The following is an 18573-nucleotide window of genomic DNA, read 5'->3' as shown; positions in this document are numbered from 1 at the left end:
TGTTGACCAGGATGGTCTCGATCTCTTGACCTCGTGATCCACCCGCCTCGGCCTCCCAAAATGCTGGGATTACAGGCGTGAGCCACCGCGCCCGGCCCCACAGTTATTTTTATTTTGCATTACAGTAAAGCTATATGGAATTAAATATATATTTGTGCATGTAATTCCCAAACTTTATTTCAACATAATAATGAGGTATTACAGAAGAGTTGTCACACCAAGGGGCTACTGAGTTGAGAATCCAATAATCCAAGTTATGGGACATGACTTGAAAACTCTACCTACATGGCATAGAAAAAGGGACAAAAATTTAGAGAATATCTAATAGGTATGGAATAAATACAGCACCAACCATTCCCATTCTTCACTCATCTTTTATCAACTGCGGCCAGAAACCCTTCTTGGTGTATTTGGTTAGCCTGACCCAGTTCAGGGACTACTTCTTTCAGAAATCTCTGTGTAATGAACTCTTCCACAGTTGGATGTCACAGCAAGTTTTTTAGATGGAAGTCAGGGACAGAATGAAAGAAGCCATGCAAGGGAGGTAAAAATCCACGTTTCCATGGACAGTAAGTATCCACTCTTCAGGACCAAGGCCATGACCCCATTCCCAGTGTTCAGTGACACTGATGACCTTCCAAGATCAGTCAAAATGCTGGTCGTGACATCTTTCTGTTCTGTCTGTACATCGTTCCTCTGTCGTCACCATACCAGATTGTACGTCGATTTTCACCTGGTTCCAACTAGATTGTGAATTCTTAGAAAGCAGACTGTAAGGCTTTTTTTTTTTGGCTTTACTTTTTTCGAGCTGAAGTCTCACGTTTGTCGCCCAGGCTGGAGTGTAGGTGTGCCATCTCAGCTCACTGCAACCTCCGCCTTCCGAGTTCAAGTGATTCTCCTGACTCAACCTCCCACGTAGTTGGGATTACAGGCGGCTGCCGGCATGCCTGACTAATTTTTGCATTTTTAATGGAGATGGGGTTTCACCATGTTAGCCAGGCTGGTCTTGAACTCCTGACCTCAGGCAATCCACCTGCCTCGGTCTCCCAAGGTGCTAAGATTACAGGCATGAGCCACCGCGCTGGGCCTGAATGTAAGATCCTTGAACGTTCCTTAGTCCAGTGCCTGACACACAGCAAGGACTCAAACCATAAACAGAGAACTGAAGGTTGGTCATGGTTTGGAATTCCAAAGCAAAGACCAAACCCTTAATAAAAAAACAAAGGAACGCAAATCCCATGATGAGAATCTGACAGTTTCCCTTGTTTCAACTCTTGCTCTAAAGGTAAAACTTACAACTAGGTTCAACTCTTCTATGTTTTTCATTAATATTTACATGTGGAACTTCCTAATGCTGCAGGATTTTGGTTTTTGGTTACCTATTTTTTGTTTTAGAGACAGGGTCTTGCTTTGCTGCCCATGCTAATTCTCAACTCCTGCCTCAGCTTCCTGAGTAGCTGCTATTACAGGTACGCACCATCATACACAGTGATTTTCTACAGTTTAGAGTAAGTTCCCTGCTTTTTTTTTTTTTTTTTTTTTTTTTCCCTCTTTTTTTTTTTTTTTTTTTTTTTTTGACAGAGTCTCTCTCGGTCACCCACGTGCAGTGGACGCAATCTCAGCTCAGTGCAACCTCCACCTCCCCAGTTCAAGCGACCTCCCTACCTCAGCCTCCAGACTAGCTGGGATTACAGGCGCGTGCCACCATGCCCGGCAAATTTTTGGATTTTTAGCACAGATGGGGTTTCACCACGTTAGCCAGGATGGTCTTGATCTCCTGACCTCATGATCTGCCCCGCCTCGGCCTCCCAAAGTGCTGGGACTCCAGGCGTGAGCCACGGGGCCCGGCTCTCTGTTTAGCTTTTCAAGGATAACACAGAAGTAACCCATGAACAGGGAACACTGATTAAATTAAACTTCTAACAGGAAAAAGTCTTTTCTTCTTGATCTCTAATCTAGAAAAAAAAAAAAAAAAAAAAAAAATCCCACCATGAGAAATTAGACAGAACCAGGATGAAGGACAGTTTCAAGATGGAGAAGTACCAGCTATGCAGCTGGCACTCCGTCAGCAAACAGCCCTTTGCTGTAAGGCTGACCCCAGATTTCCTTCCCACTGTCTCCTGGGCAGAAGCTCTACTTTTACCGTCTGATTAGCTAGCAGTGACAGTCCTCCAGGAAGTGGCAATGGTAGGCCAGCTTCTGCTCTCTCTGAGCCAAGAAAGGCTTCCTGGAAAACGACTGTGTTCACCTCTCAGTTCCAAAGGGAGTAAAATAACTCTTCAGAGGCTGCTGACTCTGTTTTCAAGTTGAAAAACTGACAAAGCCAAACAATTATGTCTTAATAGAATTCTCCCTTACTAGTACATTACAAGTTTATCATCTGCTTAGTCAGTGGAGGTTAACACTTGCTTTGTAGGGGGACCCTCGTCATCTTGTACTTCTATATATACTGAGGGGGTGTGCTTTTTGGGGTTTTGGTTTTTTGAGACAGGGTTTTGCTCTGTCACCCAGGCTGGGGCACATTGCTACAGTGTCTTCTCCCTACAGTCTCCGTCTCCCAGGTTAAAGCAATCCTCCCTCTGTAGCCTCCCAAATAGCGGGGATTACAGGCGTGCAGCACCACACCTGGCTAATTTTTGTAGTTTTAGTAGGCATGGGGTTTTGCCATGCTGGTCAGGCTGATCTCGAACTCCTGAGTTCAAGTGATCAGCCCACATCAGCTTCCCAAAGTACTGACATTACAGGTGTGAGCCACCATGCCTGGCCTATAATGCATTTTTTTAACTGATAATTTTTAAAATTTATTTTAGAGACACTGTCTCACTCTGTAACCCAGGCTGGAGTGCAGTGGCATGATCAAAGCTTACCGCAACCTCAAACTCCTGGCCTGGGTTCAAGCCATTCTCCCATCTCAGGCTCTTCGTAGCTGGGATTATAGGCAGGTACCACCAAGCCCAATTTTATTGAGGATTTCTTTAAACTCCCACGTAAAATAATTAGGCTGCATTCTATCTAAACAAAGGCTCAGAAACTCGTGTGTGTGTGTGTGTGTGTGTGTGTGTGTGTGTGTGTGTGTGTGTGATGGTGTGATTTTGTGGAGGGGTGGGCTATTTGGCACTCAATCCAGCTGTAGCCAATAAGGGTTATTCAAACAACATTCTGCTCTTTGCTTTCTACTTTAATTGTTATTTGAAATTTTTTTCACAGCAAGGAAATCAACTTCTCATTTCACTATGATGTATTTTAGGTATGCAAAAACTCCATTCACTTGCTTAGATTCCAGATAAGTAACTAAAACTCAGTGAAGACACAGGAAGGCTAATAAATATTTTGCCTTGGAGCAGTCTAATCTAATATTTTCCCAAACATATGAGTTTATTTTTTCCCCTAACAGGGGGTCTTGACTCCAAGGAAGAGATTCTGCCAAGGTTTATGGAGGTAATTAGATATCAACACTTATATTTTACAAAACGTTTTAGGGCCCTGGGTTCTTCAGTAGTGAGCAAATGTTTCACGTAATGCCTGTGCACCAAGTCACCATGCTCACTCACAGGAATCAAGGGATGCAATGCAAAGGTAATATACAAGCCAGCCTGGGGGAATTCCCATTCTGTTAAAACATCCTTAAATAATGTGCAAACAGGTCGGGTGCGGTGGCTCACGCCTGTAATCCCAGCACTTTGAGAAGCCAAGGTGAGTGGATCACAAGGTCAGGAGATGCAGATCATCCTGGCCAACATGGTGAAACCTTGTCTCTACTAAAAATACAAAAATTAGCTGGGCATGATGGCAAGCGCCTGTAGGCCCAGCTACTCAGGAGGCTGAGGCAGGAGAAACGCTCGAACCAGGAGGAGAAGTTTGCAGTGGTCTGAGATCGCACCACTGCAATCCAGCCTGGAGAAAGAGCAAGACTCCATCTCAAAATAATAATAATAATGTGCAAAGAACAATTGGAAAGCCGAAAACCAGTGCCAGCCATCAAGCAGGAATAATCCTGACAGCACATTTCAGGAAGGCCTCCCTATAAACAAACACAGATCTAATTCAAGAGCCCAAGACCCATCCTTTCAAATTAATCTTTTAAATGAAACTAAGATTCGGATCTCCAGGAGAGGCATGAATTACTCTGTAGTTAAGGAGAGAACAAAGACGTCACACGAAATACCATGTGAGATACAGATTTGCAAAGGAGAGTGAGCAGCTGACAACTCGACATAATCTCCCGTTAAATACCAGCTCATTTAAACATATCCCGTGGTGCCCTCCACATCTGGTGGATGACTGGGGCTGGCAGATTTATTTCTGGAGCTCTCTCTGCTGCCTACCCCCACAGAAGCCTCCCTTGCCCCTTAACAGGGCCACTCCACGTTTTTTTCACAAACCTGGTATGATTTGCCAAGATAAGGCTGTTCAGATTTTGTTACCACCTAATTACTAGATGTTTCATGTCTTTTAACAGGGGGGAGGATTATTACTGGCATTTTCCTTTCATTTCAACCATCATAAATTTAAAATGGCACAAGTAAATCTATCTGCAGTGTGTCACTTATACCATAAGCCCCTGTGTTTGGGAGTGATAAAGGGTTCAAGCTAACCCTTGGCTGGTCTCTCTCTTCCAAGTCCCAGGGGTTACATTTTATGGAAGTATGATTAAAAAAATAAGCTTCATTCTGGGTCACTAAAACATTTCAGGACTTAAGACGGAAAAGAAGGAGGAAAAAAATAGACCCCTTACACATTTTTTTTTTCTAGCTACTCTGCTGAGTGCAAGCTCCCACCACCCCCCTCCGCCTCCAAAACAGACACCAAGAAAATGTGAGCGAGAAATCTCCCTAACATGGATGAAATCTAGCCTCACCCAGCAAGTCCTTTGTCTTTTCAGAATGTTTCTCTTTAAACAAATAATTGTTTATCCAACTCTAGAAACAAATATGCTGAAAATACGATGAAATTTTCCAACGCCTTTTTCGGTCAATTGAATATTCTCCTAATGGTAATAGGAAAAAAGTGCCATCTGATGTTTTAATTGAAATTTTAACCAAAAGAGGCATGGCCAGATTTCTAATATGCTCTAACTACAGTACTTCCCTTTCTACAATTACACAGCTAATGTCTGCATTGAATTCCCTAATTTCTCATTATAAAACAATTGGATTTCATCTCGCAGGCTTTAATTGCATTGTTTCTCCTGCTAGAATAACTGCTCATTCTTCTTGGTAAGATGTTGAAGTTGTTGAATTACAAATCAATAAAGGTCGTGCCATTCAGATTCCATCAATTATTATTCCATCTCTAAGCAAAATCAATGAGGAGCTTGAAGTATAGTTGTAGAAGCAGTCCCCCACAATCAAACAAATAGATACACAAAAGAAGACCTGGAAAAATTAAGCCAGCCAGGTGGAGTCCAGCCACATGTCTCAGAGTAGGACTAATGAAAATTATTTTCAGAAGGAGAGCCTTGGGGGGATTATTAGCTGGTGTGAGAAAGGGGAGAAGTGAAAAAATATGCGATTCAAACCCACCGATGGGACTCTGAGGAGACCACAATGACACGGGCAGGAGCCGAGCGGCACAGGACATCCTGCAGGAGCTGGACAAGGTAGAAGTGACCCAGATGATTCACCTGGAAGATGGTCTCCAGGCCGTCTTTTGTGAGACTCCAGCTGACAGCAAAGGCTGCTGCATTGCACACAAGCACATGGAGAGGCCTGAAAAATAAAATATTCCATGTTATGTGGACATAAACACTACCACCAAGGACAATCGATGCTCCTTCAGGAACGACCAATTCTTTTATTTCTTTTGAGACGGGGTTTCACCATGTTGGCCAGTGTAGTCTTGAACTCCTGACCTCAGGTGATCTGCCCACCTCGGCCTCCCAAAGTGCTGGGATAACAGGCATGAGGCCTGGAATGACGAATTCTTTCTCCGTGTTCAAGATTCCAACCATTGGAAAATGGGATACCCTACAATGACACGTGGCTTTGAGTGGGCAAGTGTCCTCAGTTGCTGGGGATGAGAGGCTTCTTAGGATATAGTACTTTCCATGTGAAATCCAGGACAGTGGCAGGCAATCCAGGAAGAGATATCACCCTAGTTGGAACTCAGGTTCAACCACCTGATTAACTCTTCCTAAATTCATCCAAGTCTCACCTTCTTTGTCTATAAATCAAAATAGCCCTTAAAATAGTTATGAGTAACAAAGGAGAAATCAGACTGTCAAAAAGGCTGACACAGGGCCAGGCACTGTGGCTCGCACCTGTAAACCCAGCACTCTGGGAAGCAGAGGCAGGTGGATCACTTGAGGTCAGCAGTTTGAGACCAGTCTGACTGACATGGTGAAACCTCATCTCTACTAAAATACAAAAAAATTAGCCGGGCATGGTGGTGTATGCCTGTAATCCCAGCTACTCAGGAGGCTGAGGCAGGAGAATCACTTGAACCCGGCAGGCAGAGGCTGCAGTGAGCTGAGATCGTGCCACTGCACTCCAGCCGAGGCAACACAGCAAGACTCTGTCTTAAAAAGAAAAAAAGGCTGAAACAAGACCCAGGACTTGGTAGGTGTTAAGCAAACACAGCAAGTGGGAAATGTTCTGTCTAAATGGAGGGGCACATATTGTTTTAATGATATGGAATTCGTTGTATAGATCAGATAAAATGAACATTTTATAAGGACGCCTAGGGATAGGTAAGTGGAAGCCTGTTATAATATTCTCTCTTATTCTGTCTATATTGATTTATTTATTTTTGGATAAGACCTTGCTCTGTCGTCCAGGCCGGAATCCAGTGGTGTAGTCATAGCTCCCTGCAGTCTCAAACTCCCAGGCTCAGGCCATCCTTCCACCTTGGCCTCCCAATTAACTGGGACTACAGGGCACACCACCGTGCCTGGCTAATTTATTCCTTACTTTTTATTTTTGTAGAGACGGGCTCTCCCATGTCGCCCAGGTTAGTTTTGAATTCCTGGGCTCAAGCAATCCTCCAGCCCAGACCTCACAAACATAATCAAATTTTTAACAATAAAAGTAAACCTTTCATTCGAATCAAAAACCTTAATTCTCAGAAAGTAATTGTATTTGTGAAAAAATCATCCTAACGTACCAATAAGAGCTGTACAACAAAGTATATTCAAGGCTATCCACAGTGTTTGTGATAAAATAAAGCAGTAAATTAGAAGTAAACTAAATACACAATTGAGAGATTATTACATGAAGTAGAATATATCCATACAACAGAACACTATGCAGCCATTAAAATCATAAATCTACTGACCTTGTAAAATCCTTACGTTATAAAATAAAATTTAATATGTTTTATGATCAGACACAGACACACAGAAACAGAGATAGAGAGAGACAGAGAGAGATGGAAAAGTTATGAAGGATATATAAAATTAAGAGGCTGGGCACAGTGGCTCACCTTTGTAATTCCAGCACTTTGGGAGGCTGAGGCAGGATGATCACTTGAGCCCAGTATTCAAGACCAGCCTGAGCAACATGGCAAGACCCCATCTCAATAACAACAAGTTAACCAGGTGTGATGGTGTCCGCCTGTAGTCCCAGCTAGGCGGGAGGATGAGATAGGAGGATGACTCGAGCCAGCAGCTTGAGGCTGCATTGAGCTATGACCACACCACTGCATGCATCAGAGCAAGACTATCTCTCCAAATTTAAAAAAAAAAAAAAAAAAAAAAAAAAAAAGACACTTTTCACATCACAGCCTAGAAGTTTCAAGCTTTTAAAAATACAAATATTGGCGTGCAATGAAAGGAAACAAAAATCTTTATAGAAATTAGAATATTCTGCTCTCTAAAAAAGTAAAACAAAAGTGACAAATATCAGCAATCCTATAGAGGCCTTATATTCTTATTATGTAAAGAGTTGTTACAAATCAATGAGACAAACACGTGTCTTCGAAGAGTTTAACAGAAATAGTGACAAAGAGTAGAAATTTTCTAAAGCTAGATTACAAGTCACCAGTGCAATAATTAACAAGTCCAACTACACTAGTAAATATTAAACTATTTTCTATCAAATCAGCATATTTATTCATACTATTATATTTGTATTGTCTTGTATAAAGTTGGCACCCTTAATATTGAAAATACATATCATGAGAATTGAAAGATGCATACTATTTCACCAAGTAATCCTGTTTCCAAGCAGGAAAGGATGTATATAGCAGGGGCAGGAGAAATGGTGTAGTTAATACCATTAGGGAAAAGTATTTTATCATTGATAATGTTTAGAATTGCCAGTACATGATGACTATAAAAAGCAGATCAATTTTTAGCCAGCTTGATTGTTATTTTTCCATTCTATACGAAATGCTTCCCCATTCTGCCTGCACCTGAGGCAGACCATTCCTACAGCTACCTCCCATCCTTTTGAGATGCCACTCCTCTACAGTGGGTTCAATGGTAGGAATCTATGAGTTGGATGGTACCTCCCACTCCACTGCTTCTATAGTGGGTGGAACGGTAGAAATCAGCTAATGTGACCTTATTTGGAAAAAGGCTCTTTGCAAGTGTGATTAAGTTGCACATCTTGAAATGAGGTCATCTTGGATTACGATGGGCCTTAAATCCTGTGACACAACTATCCTTACAAAAGAGAAGGGGAGAAGGAACACCCGCAGAGAAGGAGATGGAAAGACAGAGGCAGAGATTAGAATGACCTATATACAAACCAAGAAATTCCAAGGACCACTGGCAGTCACTAGAAGCCAGAAGGAAGGCATGGAACAGATGCTCCTTGGAGCCTCCAGAAGGAGCCAATGCTGCAGACAACTTGATTTCAGATGTTTGGTCTCTAAAACTCTAAGAGGCTAAAACTCTGTTGTTTCAAGCCACTTGATCTATGCTAATTTGTTATAATAGTTTTAGAAAACTAATATAAGTAGCTGGGCACGGTGGCGCATGGCTGTAATCCCAGCTACTCGGGAGGCTGAGGCAGGAGAATCGTCTGAACCCGGAAGGCGGAGGTTGCGGTGATCCAAGATCACACCATTACACTCCAGCCCGAGCAGCAAGAGCAAAACTCCATCTCAAAAAATAATAATAATAACTTCCAAGATTCTTTCCTAAAAAAAACCTTCAAAATTCATATAAAAGTTTATGCACAAGAATGCATAATACATCAACTAAAATTATAAAACTGTACATGAACTAGAAGCAACCTAATATCCAGCAACAGAGGAGCAGATAAATAATTAAGCCAGAGATTCCCAAACTTTCTCAATTTAATTAAAAAAGCAGGAAACTAAATTTCATATGTGTGGTTCATACCCCATCCTCCCCAAAAAGATTTCTAGATATATAATCAGGATTACTTTCTTCTTTTATCCTTTCTATTTTTTAAGATATTTTCCATCTTTTCTATAATAAGCATAAAATAGAGAACTTTACTGAAACTTATACCATAAAATTTACTTGCACAAATAGTACAACCGAATTGTTTTAGTAAACTCACAGAACTGTACAATCATAACTACATTCTAATTTTATAGCAGTTTCATAACTCAAAAAAAAAATACATTAGCGATCACTAGCCACCCTCTACCCACCTATACTCTCATCCCCCAAACACCATTAATCGACTTTCTGTCATATAGATTTGCCTATTCTGAACATTTTATGTACTAAATGGAACCATACAATACATAGTCTTATGTGACTGGCTTCTGTCACTTGGCATAACGTTTACAAGGCTCATCTATGTTGTAGCAAATATCAGTACTTAGTTTCTTCTTAATAGGAAAATAATCTTCCATTATTTGAATATACCACACTTTGTTTATCCATTCACTGCTGATGGATATTTGGATTGTTTCCACTTACTGGCTATTAGAAATATCACTACTATATACAATCACTTGTAAGATGCTGTGGAAATATATGTTTTCATTTCTCTTGAGGATATATCTAAGAGTGGGATTCTGGGTCATATGGTAGCTCAATGTTTACCTTTTTGAAGAATGGCCAAACTGTTTTCCAATGTGGCTGTACAACTTGACATTTCCACCAGGAATGTGTTGGAAACCCCACATCTTCGTTATTTGTTATCCGACTTTTTTATTTTAGCCATCCTAGTGAGAAGTGGCATCTCATTGTGGCTTTCATTTGCATTTCCCTAATGACTAATGGTGTTAAATATCTTTTATGTATTCAGTGGCAATTTGTGTATCTGATTTGGAGGAATATCTATTTAGATTTTATGCTCATTTTTTAACTGAGTTACTTTTTATTACTGAGTTATAGAAGTTCTTTATTCTAGATAGAAATCCCTTATGAGATATTTAATTTGTAAGTATGTCCCCCATTCTGTAGGTTATCTGTATACTTTCTTGATGGTATGTATCATTTGCAGCAAAAACACTTTTCATTCTGGATGAGACCCAATTGTTTGCCTTTTTGTCACTTATGCTGTTGGGGCTTTACCTAAGAAACCATTGTCTAAGCCAACACTGCAAAAACATACTGAATGTTTTCTTCTAAGAGGTGTGTAGTTCTCTGAGTCATGTTTTTGCTTTTTTCTGTATAGTTTATGTGTAATCTAACCTCACACTTTTGCACGTGGATATGTTGTTCTAGCATAATCCGTTGAAAAGACTATTTTGAATTGTCTTGGTATCCTTGCTGAAAATCAATTTACCACATTCATATCATTTCTGGACTCTCAAGTCTATTTTATGATCTCTAGAGCTATGCCAGTATGACACTGTCTTTATTACTAAGGATTTATAAAAAGCTTTGAAATTGAGAAATGGAGGCCCTCCAATGCTGTTATTTTTTAAGTTTCTTTTGGTTATCCAGGTTCCGTTGCATCCATATACAAAATTTAAGATAAGCTTTTCAATTTCTGCAAAAAAGTTAACTGAGGCCAAGCACAGTAGCTCATGTCTGTAATACTAGCACTTTGGGAGACCAAGGCGGGTGAATCACCTGAGGTCAGGAGTTCAAGACCAGCCTGGCCAACATGGTGAAATTCCATCTACACTAAAATATAAAAATTAGCCAGGCATGATGGCAGGTGTCTGAAATCCCAGCTACTCAGGAGGCTGAGACAGGAGAATCTCTCGAAGCCGGGGAGCAGTGAGCCAAGATCGCGTCACTGCACTCCAGCTTGGACAGCTGAGCAAGACTCCATCTAAAAAAAAAAAAAAAATTAATAAAGTCAACTGAAATTTTAATAGAGACTGCACTATGTTTGTAGATAATTTAGAGAATATGATCATCTATACAATATTAAATCTTCAGATCCATGAGCATGGGATGTCTTCATTGCTAGTATATAGAAATACAGCTGATTTAGGCATATTAAACTCTTATCCTAACAGAACTTGTTAGTTTTAATATTTTTTGAGTGCATTTCTAGGATTTTCTACAGATAAGGTGATTTCATTTGGAAATAAAGATAGTTTTACTTGTTTCCCATCTGGATTTCTCATTTTTTTTCTTTTTTTCTTTTCCTTTTTTTTTTTTTTTTTTTTTTTTTTTTTTTCCTCAACTGCTCTAGCTAGGATTTCTAGTAGAATATTAAATGAAAGTAGTGAGAGTGAATATCCTCATCTTATTTCTTGATCTTAAGGGGAAGGTACCCAATCTTTCAGCGTTAAGTGCGATGTTGGTTATGGGTTTCTTGTAGATGCCCTTTGAGTTGAGAAAATGCCGCTTTATTCCAAGTTTACTAGACATTTTCATCACAAAACAGTGTTGGACCTTTCTAAAATGTGTTTTTCTGTGTGTATTGAGAGGAACTTTTATTCTACTATTATGGTGTATTATACTGACTGCTTTTTTAAATGTAAAATCAACTTGAATTCTTAGGATAAATCCCACTTAGTCATAATGTAGAATCCTTTGCGTATATGGCTGCATTTGGCTTGCTAGCATTTTGTAGAAAATTGTTACATCTATATTGATAAGTGATAGTGATCTAAAGTTTCCTTTTCTTGCGATGTCTTTGTCTGACTTCACAGAGTGAGCTGGAAAGTGTTTCCGCCTCTTCTATTTTTTTAAACAGTTTGTGGAGAATTGGTATTAATTCTGTAAGAGCTTGGTAGAAAGCATTCATTAATTTTATAACCAGAAAAACGTATTAAATCACTGTTGTTGAAGTATTCATGTAAATCTCATTATCACTGGGTGACCTGGGTCTCATTAAGAAATTATTCATTCTGTTGCCTAATCTGTTTTCCAACCCATCCCCTATGGAAAACCTTAGAAGTCGTGACGTGGTTGGGGTCGGTCCTATTTTGCTTGACAACACCTGTTTTCCACATACGTTCCCCACTACAGTTGTCAATACTCAGTCCCCCTATGGCTGAGCTACTCCTGAAGAGACAGGCACAAATGCTTTGAAGCACCGAGCCTACCGATAACACTCATTAGGCTCTGCTTCAAATCAAAGCAGAATCTACCAATCTGTAGCAGGTGTGATATTGTGCCAGAATTGCTAGCCTTTGCTTTAGTTATTTAGTAATAACTAAAATAAGCAGCCCAGGATAACTAAGATCTGTGTGTAAACAAATGCTTATCTTGACTTCTGTAAACCACTGAAGTAACAAACAGAATGACAAAAGTCCCCTGGCCCTTGGAATGTCTGGAGACCCCTGCCCTCGTCTCCGCCCAGGAGGTGAATCACAGAATCCCTTACCCTTGGAATGTCCGAAACCTTTTCATCCCCATCCCCGCTCCTCACCCCCACTCCCAAGGTGGTTTTTCGGGTATAAAAAGTCTTGGCACCCTCCTTTTGACGCCACAGGTTGGAGAAACGTGAGTCCTCTGTGGTCGCCGGCATAATAAATGACCCTGCAATCTGGCATACTTTTGTCTTGGTGCTAACTTTCTACGCTCGATCCAGTACAACACAGGGATAATTCATGTCTTGCAGTAAGACAGGACCACTGCTAAAGACCCTGGGGGGAGAGGGAAAGATGGGCAACGTGAAGAGATGACTTACATTTGAGCTCCCTGCAGAATGTATCTGAAATATTTAGCTCACTTTTCCTGCGCTGTTAATACTTTTTTTTCTTTCTCTTTTTTTTTTTTTTTTTTTTTTTTTTTTTTGAGTACTAACTGTGGGTCAGGCACATTTTTAAGAGATTTTTATACTTAGGAATCCTTGGTGACATATATTATGACTACCATATATATGTAGTTTTACAAACAGAAATTAAGTATCAGAAATAGCTAACACAGGCCAGGCATGGTGGCCCACCCCTGTAATCTCAGCATACTGGGAGACCAGGACAGGAGGATCTTTTCGGCCCAGGAGTTCAAGTCTAACCTGGGCAACACAGCAAGACTTCACCTCAAAAAAAAAATTTAAAAATAAAAAGATTAGCTGGTGGCATGCACCTGTAGTCCCAGCTACTTGGGAAGCTGAGGTGGGGGGATCTCCTGGACCTGAGAGGTTGTGGGTACAGTGACCTGTGATTACCCCACTGCTCTCCAGCCTGGGGAACAGAGGGAGCGCAAGATCCTGTCTCAAAAACAACAAACAAACTAATGTAAAGGGTGGGTCACCAGGCTTCAAGGCTACTACACAAATCTTCTCTCTTACATAAGCTCCCTGGAATGGACAGAGCCAATTCCTCAGAGAAATTCTAGCTCAGCATGTTATTTTACTTACCTGACTCACGGCCAGTTAGTTTAATCTCTGTGAACCTGTGTCCTCACCTGTAAACTAAATATACTCCTCCCACGGTTGTTAAAAGCGAAGTTACTTCCTTTGTCTCTATGCCCTTCACTTTTATCCACAAGACAAAATTAAATTCCTCAAAGATGATTTCTGCAGTGTTCACCTATCTTTAAGACAGGCCTAGACATTGACAATTTTAACACCATACTTCTCAATAACAACAATGTCTCTTCTAGTTACCTTTATTCTTGCCTGTACATTTTCTCAGGAATATGCAAACCTCAGCAAACCAAGAAACTTGCCACCAAAGACTTCAGCCTGGAGGAAAGAACCCACAGAGGACCTGGGAAAACCCTTTCCTCTCTCACCAAATTTTAATACCCTTCATTAATGTTAATTGCACAACACCAGAGGCAAAATATGTATCCTGTACCTAAAACTTGTCACCTCTATTAATTAAAAACAGGCTTATGGAATATGAAACTATAAAGTGCTTGACTTTTTTTTTTTAATTGTAAAGACACTTAATTGGCTTGTACAAAAGCAAAAGAATTCCTTTTGCCTCACTTTAATGAGGTTTTTATTATTCAAATGGCACATTTTGCTCAGTTTTGACTAAAAGCCATTGCAATTCAAAAGACGCTGAGATGATGAATATTTACAGACTATCAAAAGGAAAAGTTCAAACTATAAAGACAGAATGAAAACAAAAATAGTATCCTTCCAAAAGCTGAGGTTATTAGTCAGCAATTTAGGGGCTAATTTTTTTTTCTTCTTGGATGGATTCCGATTTCTAAGGGGTGATTAAGGGTAGAAAATGTTGTCTTCCTTGTCTAGAACCTGAGATTCCAACGCAGGACAGCTTGCATCCAGTCACAGATAAAGTCCCTATGCCTTTCTGATGAGTGGCCTGAGCATTCTCTGTGCTTGCTGACTGTGGGGATGGTATTTACAAAGCAGCAATCCCTTCAACTGGAGCCACTGCAATCCTTCTGGGCCAGAGGACAACCCCTCAGTAGTTAAGGTGGTGGTGTTGGTGGGGAACTTGTCATCAATGGGAATGAGGGTGGGCCAAAATTCCTGATAACAGAGCCAGGCTTTCTGGCAAGAGTGGACTTAGGTGGCACTTCCTACTGCAAAGAGACCAGTCTCTTTCCTTTTTCTTTTTTTTTTTTTTGAGGCAGAGTCTGGCTTTGTTGCCCAGGCTGGAGTGCAGCCACCACGCCTGGCTAATTTTTGTATTTTTAGTAGAGATAGAGTTTCACCATGTTGGCTAGGCTGGTCTCAAACTCCTGACCTCAAGTGACCTGCCCACCTCAGCCTCCCAAAGTGCTGAGATTACAAGGGTGAGCCACCACACTGGCCAGATTTTTGCATTTCTGACAAGAGGGTGGCCCCACCCAGACCTACAAACCAGTCCTATGGCCCTCACCCAGGAACGGACTCAGCACAGGTTCAACTCCCTGTTGTGACTTCACCTTTAAGCCAACCAGTCAGTAGTCCCGACTCACTGGCTCCCTACCCACCAAATTTATCCTTAAAGACTCCTATCCCTGAATTCTGTGGGAGACTGATTTGAGTAATAAAACTCCAGTCTCCCATACAGCTGGCTCTGTGTGGCTTAAACTCTTTCTCTATCTGCAATTCCCCTATCTGGATAGATCAGCTCTGTCCAGCCAGCAGGCAAGGAGAACCCATCAGGTGGTTACATTTTCCTCTTCACTGGCTCACTCCTGCTGCGCGTCAGTTCAATCAGATCTTTCTGACCATCAGGTAGGGAAAAATCAGAACAGAAGTAAATAAAGGAAGGAAAAAAAAGAGGGTCAGGGAGGAGCAGGAAAAAGAAGAGGGCAGGAAAGAGAACAAAAAGATACTCACTTGACCTAGGCAGGTTGTACTAGCCCTCTCTTGCCATTTATGGTCTATAGTTTTAAAATACTCATCTTCATTCAGTCTCCTTCCTTGCCCCCAATGTACTTTTCATTACAAAGCTGAATGAATTCCATTCCGTCACCATCCAGAACCTCTCAAAGCTGCCTGGAGAGCAGTGGCTTCTCAATAAATCCAACAACCTCCTCTCTGCTCAGACCAGGCGGCCCTGTTGTAGAGGATCCTGGTCCTCCCTGACTTGTGGCTGGCTTTCCTGTCTGGGCTTCTGTGATACCTTCCACTCTTGGACCTCCCAATGCCACTACTGCTCTGTCTTTTCTCTCCACCAGCCCTTCCTCTTTGGGCCACTGTTCCATTGTAAGGCTCTTTTGTTTCCGTCTCGGAAGTCTTCACTGCAGCACTTTGACCCAAATCCATGACTCCAAAAAAACCTCCCTGAAGACTTCAAACCCAGAGCTCTAGCCGCTGTATTCTTTCCAAGTTCCAGAATCTCCTTCCCACCTGTCAGTCTGTCTTCCTGGAGACGTTCCTACAAATTCAGAGTCATACCCTTATTTCTGTAACGGCTGATACTTACTGACCAGTCATCTGATTACAAACAATTAGGAAACAACGTGCTATCCCATCTTCTCCTTTAGACTCTGTGACTGGTCAAGAGTCTCTAGGCTCACTAGGCGCTCCTAATATACTGTCCCGTCCCCTACATTTTCACAGAGGTAGGCACTACAGTGCTCCATCAGCATCTCACCCACTCCCAACCACTGTGAGCATGGACTCCTCCAGATAACTGTGAACTGCGGTGGGCACTCACATCTGGGAACTCATGATCCACGGGAACATGCTTTCTTGGCAAGGAGGACCAACTCAGTGAAACAGTTCCTTCTCCAGGGCATCCCCATGGAATCAGGCTGAAACAAATTTCCAGTAGAAACCATAACCTCCTTCCCCCTCCACTCTCCTGGGAGCAGTCCCCTAATCGATCACGTGAACAAGAATCCCCATCCCAGTCTCAGCTGCTAGGATCGCCACCTAAGGCAGCCACTGTCACTGCACGGTTCTAGCATTGTTCCCTTTAGGTACAGTCGCTGGAACGGCCCACACCTGGTCTTGCCACCTCTACATCCTACTTGACTTTTCATGAATACTGAGCCCTAAACTTATTAACAAAGTATTTTCATCTTACGTACCCATTCTCAAAAACGTCTAATTGTTCCCAAATACCTGCTAAGTTAAACACAAAGTCATCCTGACATTCAGGTCCTTCTAAGCAACAGCCCCAACTACGCCCTTCCGGGAAGGCTGAATCATCCGCTGCCCCATGGATGAGCACGCCCCTCACTAGATTAGATCTGGGTCTTCATTTGTGCTATTCCCTCTGTCAAACTCCTAATTGTTCTTCAAGGTTTTGCTCCAATATTATCTCACTGAAGAAATTTTCCTTCTAATAACACCTTGATTAGCCCTCTTTAAAATCCATTCGCAATATGTAAACACACAACGGCATGTTACTCAACATTTAAAAAAAAAAGCAAACTACTACTAATGCATAAACAATATGGATGATCTCAAATGCACTGGCCCAGGCAGGGTCACAATGACTTCCCATGCTCCCTCCTTCCTGGTATTCATGCTTTCGTGTAATCCCCTCAGCTCGTGGGTGGGTTAGACCTGGCAATTTGCTTCTAACCTACAGAATACGAAAAAAATTGATGGGCAATTCTTCTGAGATTAGTTTACAAAAAGATGTTGGCTTCCATATCACTCCTTTTCCTGCTCTCTTGGTTACTCAATCCAGTGGAAGCCAACTGTTGCATTATCAACTCCCCCCTGGAGAGGCCCACATGGCCGGGAACTGAGGGTGGCCTCTGGTCAATATTCAAGAATTAAAGCTTTCAGTTTAATGCTCATGAGGAACTGACCTCTGCCAACAGCCAGGCATGATGTTAGGTCCTTTCACAGTCAAGCCTTAAGATGACCTGGGCTCCAGCTGACTTTTTTTTTTTTTTTTTTTTTTTTTTTTTTTTTTTTTTTTTTTTTGAGATGGGGTCTCAATCTTTTGCCCAGGCTGGAGTACAGCGGTGTGATTTTGCTTCACTGCAACCTCTACCTCCTGGGATCAAGCTATTCACTATTCTCACATGTCAGTCTCCCAAGTAACTGGAATTATAGGCATGTGACACCATAGCCGGCTAATTTCTGTATTTTTAGTAGAAACGAGGTTTCACCATGTTGGCCAGGTTGATCTCAAACTCTTGACCTCAACGATCCACCCACCTCCACCTCCCAAAGTGCTGGGATTATAGGCATGAGCCACTGTGTCTGGCCCCCAGCTGGCATCTTGATTGCAGCCTAAGAGAGGCCCCCACCCAGAAATAACCAAACTGTCCCCAGATTCCTAACAAAAATAGTAAGTGGGAAAAATAGTCCCCCAAGAGGGCCACATCCTGTCCCCCACACCCACTGAACATCCTACCTTACAGGGTATGAGAGATGCTGCAGATGTGATCAAGGGTAAGACCTTGTGTGTCGGGCTGTTCTTGCATTACAATAAAAAAGTAACCGAGGCTGGGTAATTTATAATGAAAAGAGGTTTAATTGGCTCCAATTCTACTGGCTGTACAAGAAGCATGGTACCAGCATCTGCTTGGCTTCTGGTGAGGCCTCAGGAAGTTTACAGTCATGGCGGAAGGCAAAAGGGGAGTAGGCAACTAACATGGTGAGGGCAGGAGCAAAAGAGGAAGGAAAGTGCCAGATCTCCTGTGAACTCATTCAGCACCAAGAGGATGGCCCTAAATCATTCAAGAGCATTCCACCCGACGATGCAAATGCCTCCCAGCCCACCCCACCACCAACACTAGGTAATGATTATGTTTAAATCTAACATTTGGAGAAGAAAAACATCCAAGTCTTGAGATGGGGAGCATATGCTAGATAATCTAGGCGAGCCCAGTGCCATCACAACACTCATGAGATCCTCTCCCAATTGTGGCTAGAGGGAGATAAGACTGTAGGGCTAAGGTCAGAGAGATGCAATAGTGCT

The 18573-nt window shown here is 41.8% G+C and overlaps 1 protein-coding gene across 1 annotated transcript in view; it reads right to left on the bottom strand.

Moving 5' to 3' along the window:
* Nucleotides 1-18573, bottom strand: part of WWOX (WW domain containing oxidoreductase) — a 1152661-nt gene that overhangs the window by 803337 nt on the left and 330751 nt on the right. Inside the window, exon 7 of the mRNA XM_017541879.2 lies at nucleotides 5523-5708. Coding sequence (XP_017397368.1) covers nucleotides 5523-5708 — 186 coding nt within the window. The remainder of the gene's footprint in view (nucleotides 1-5522; nucleotides 5709-18573) is intronic.

Source organism: Cebus imitator, unplaced genomic scaffold (genome assembly GCF_001604975.1).
Source record: "Cebus imitator isolate Cc_AM_T3 unplaced genomic scaffold, Cebus_imitator-1.0 Scaffold137, whole genome shotgun sequence".
Lineage (NCBI taxonomy): Eukaryota > Metazoa > Chordata > Mammalia > Primates > Cebidae > Cebus > Cebus imitator.
This window is presented reverse-complemented; position numbering and strand designations above follow the sequence as displayed.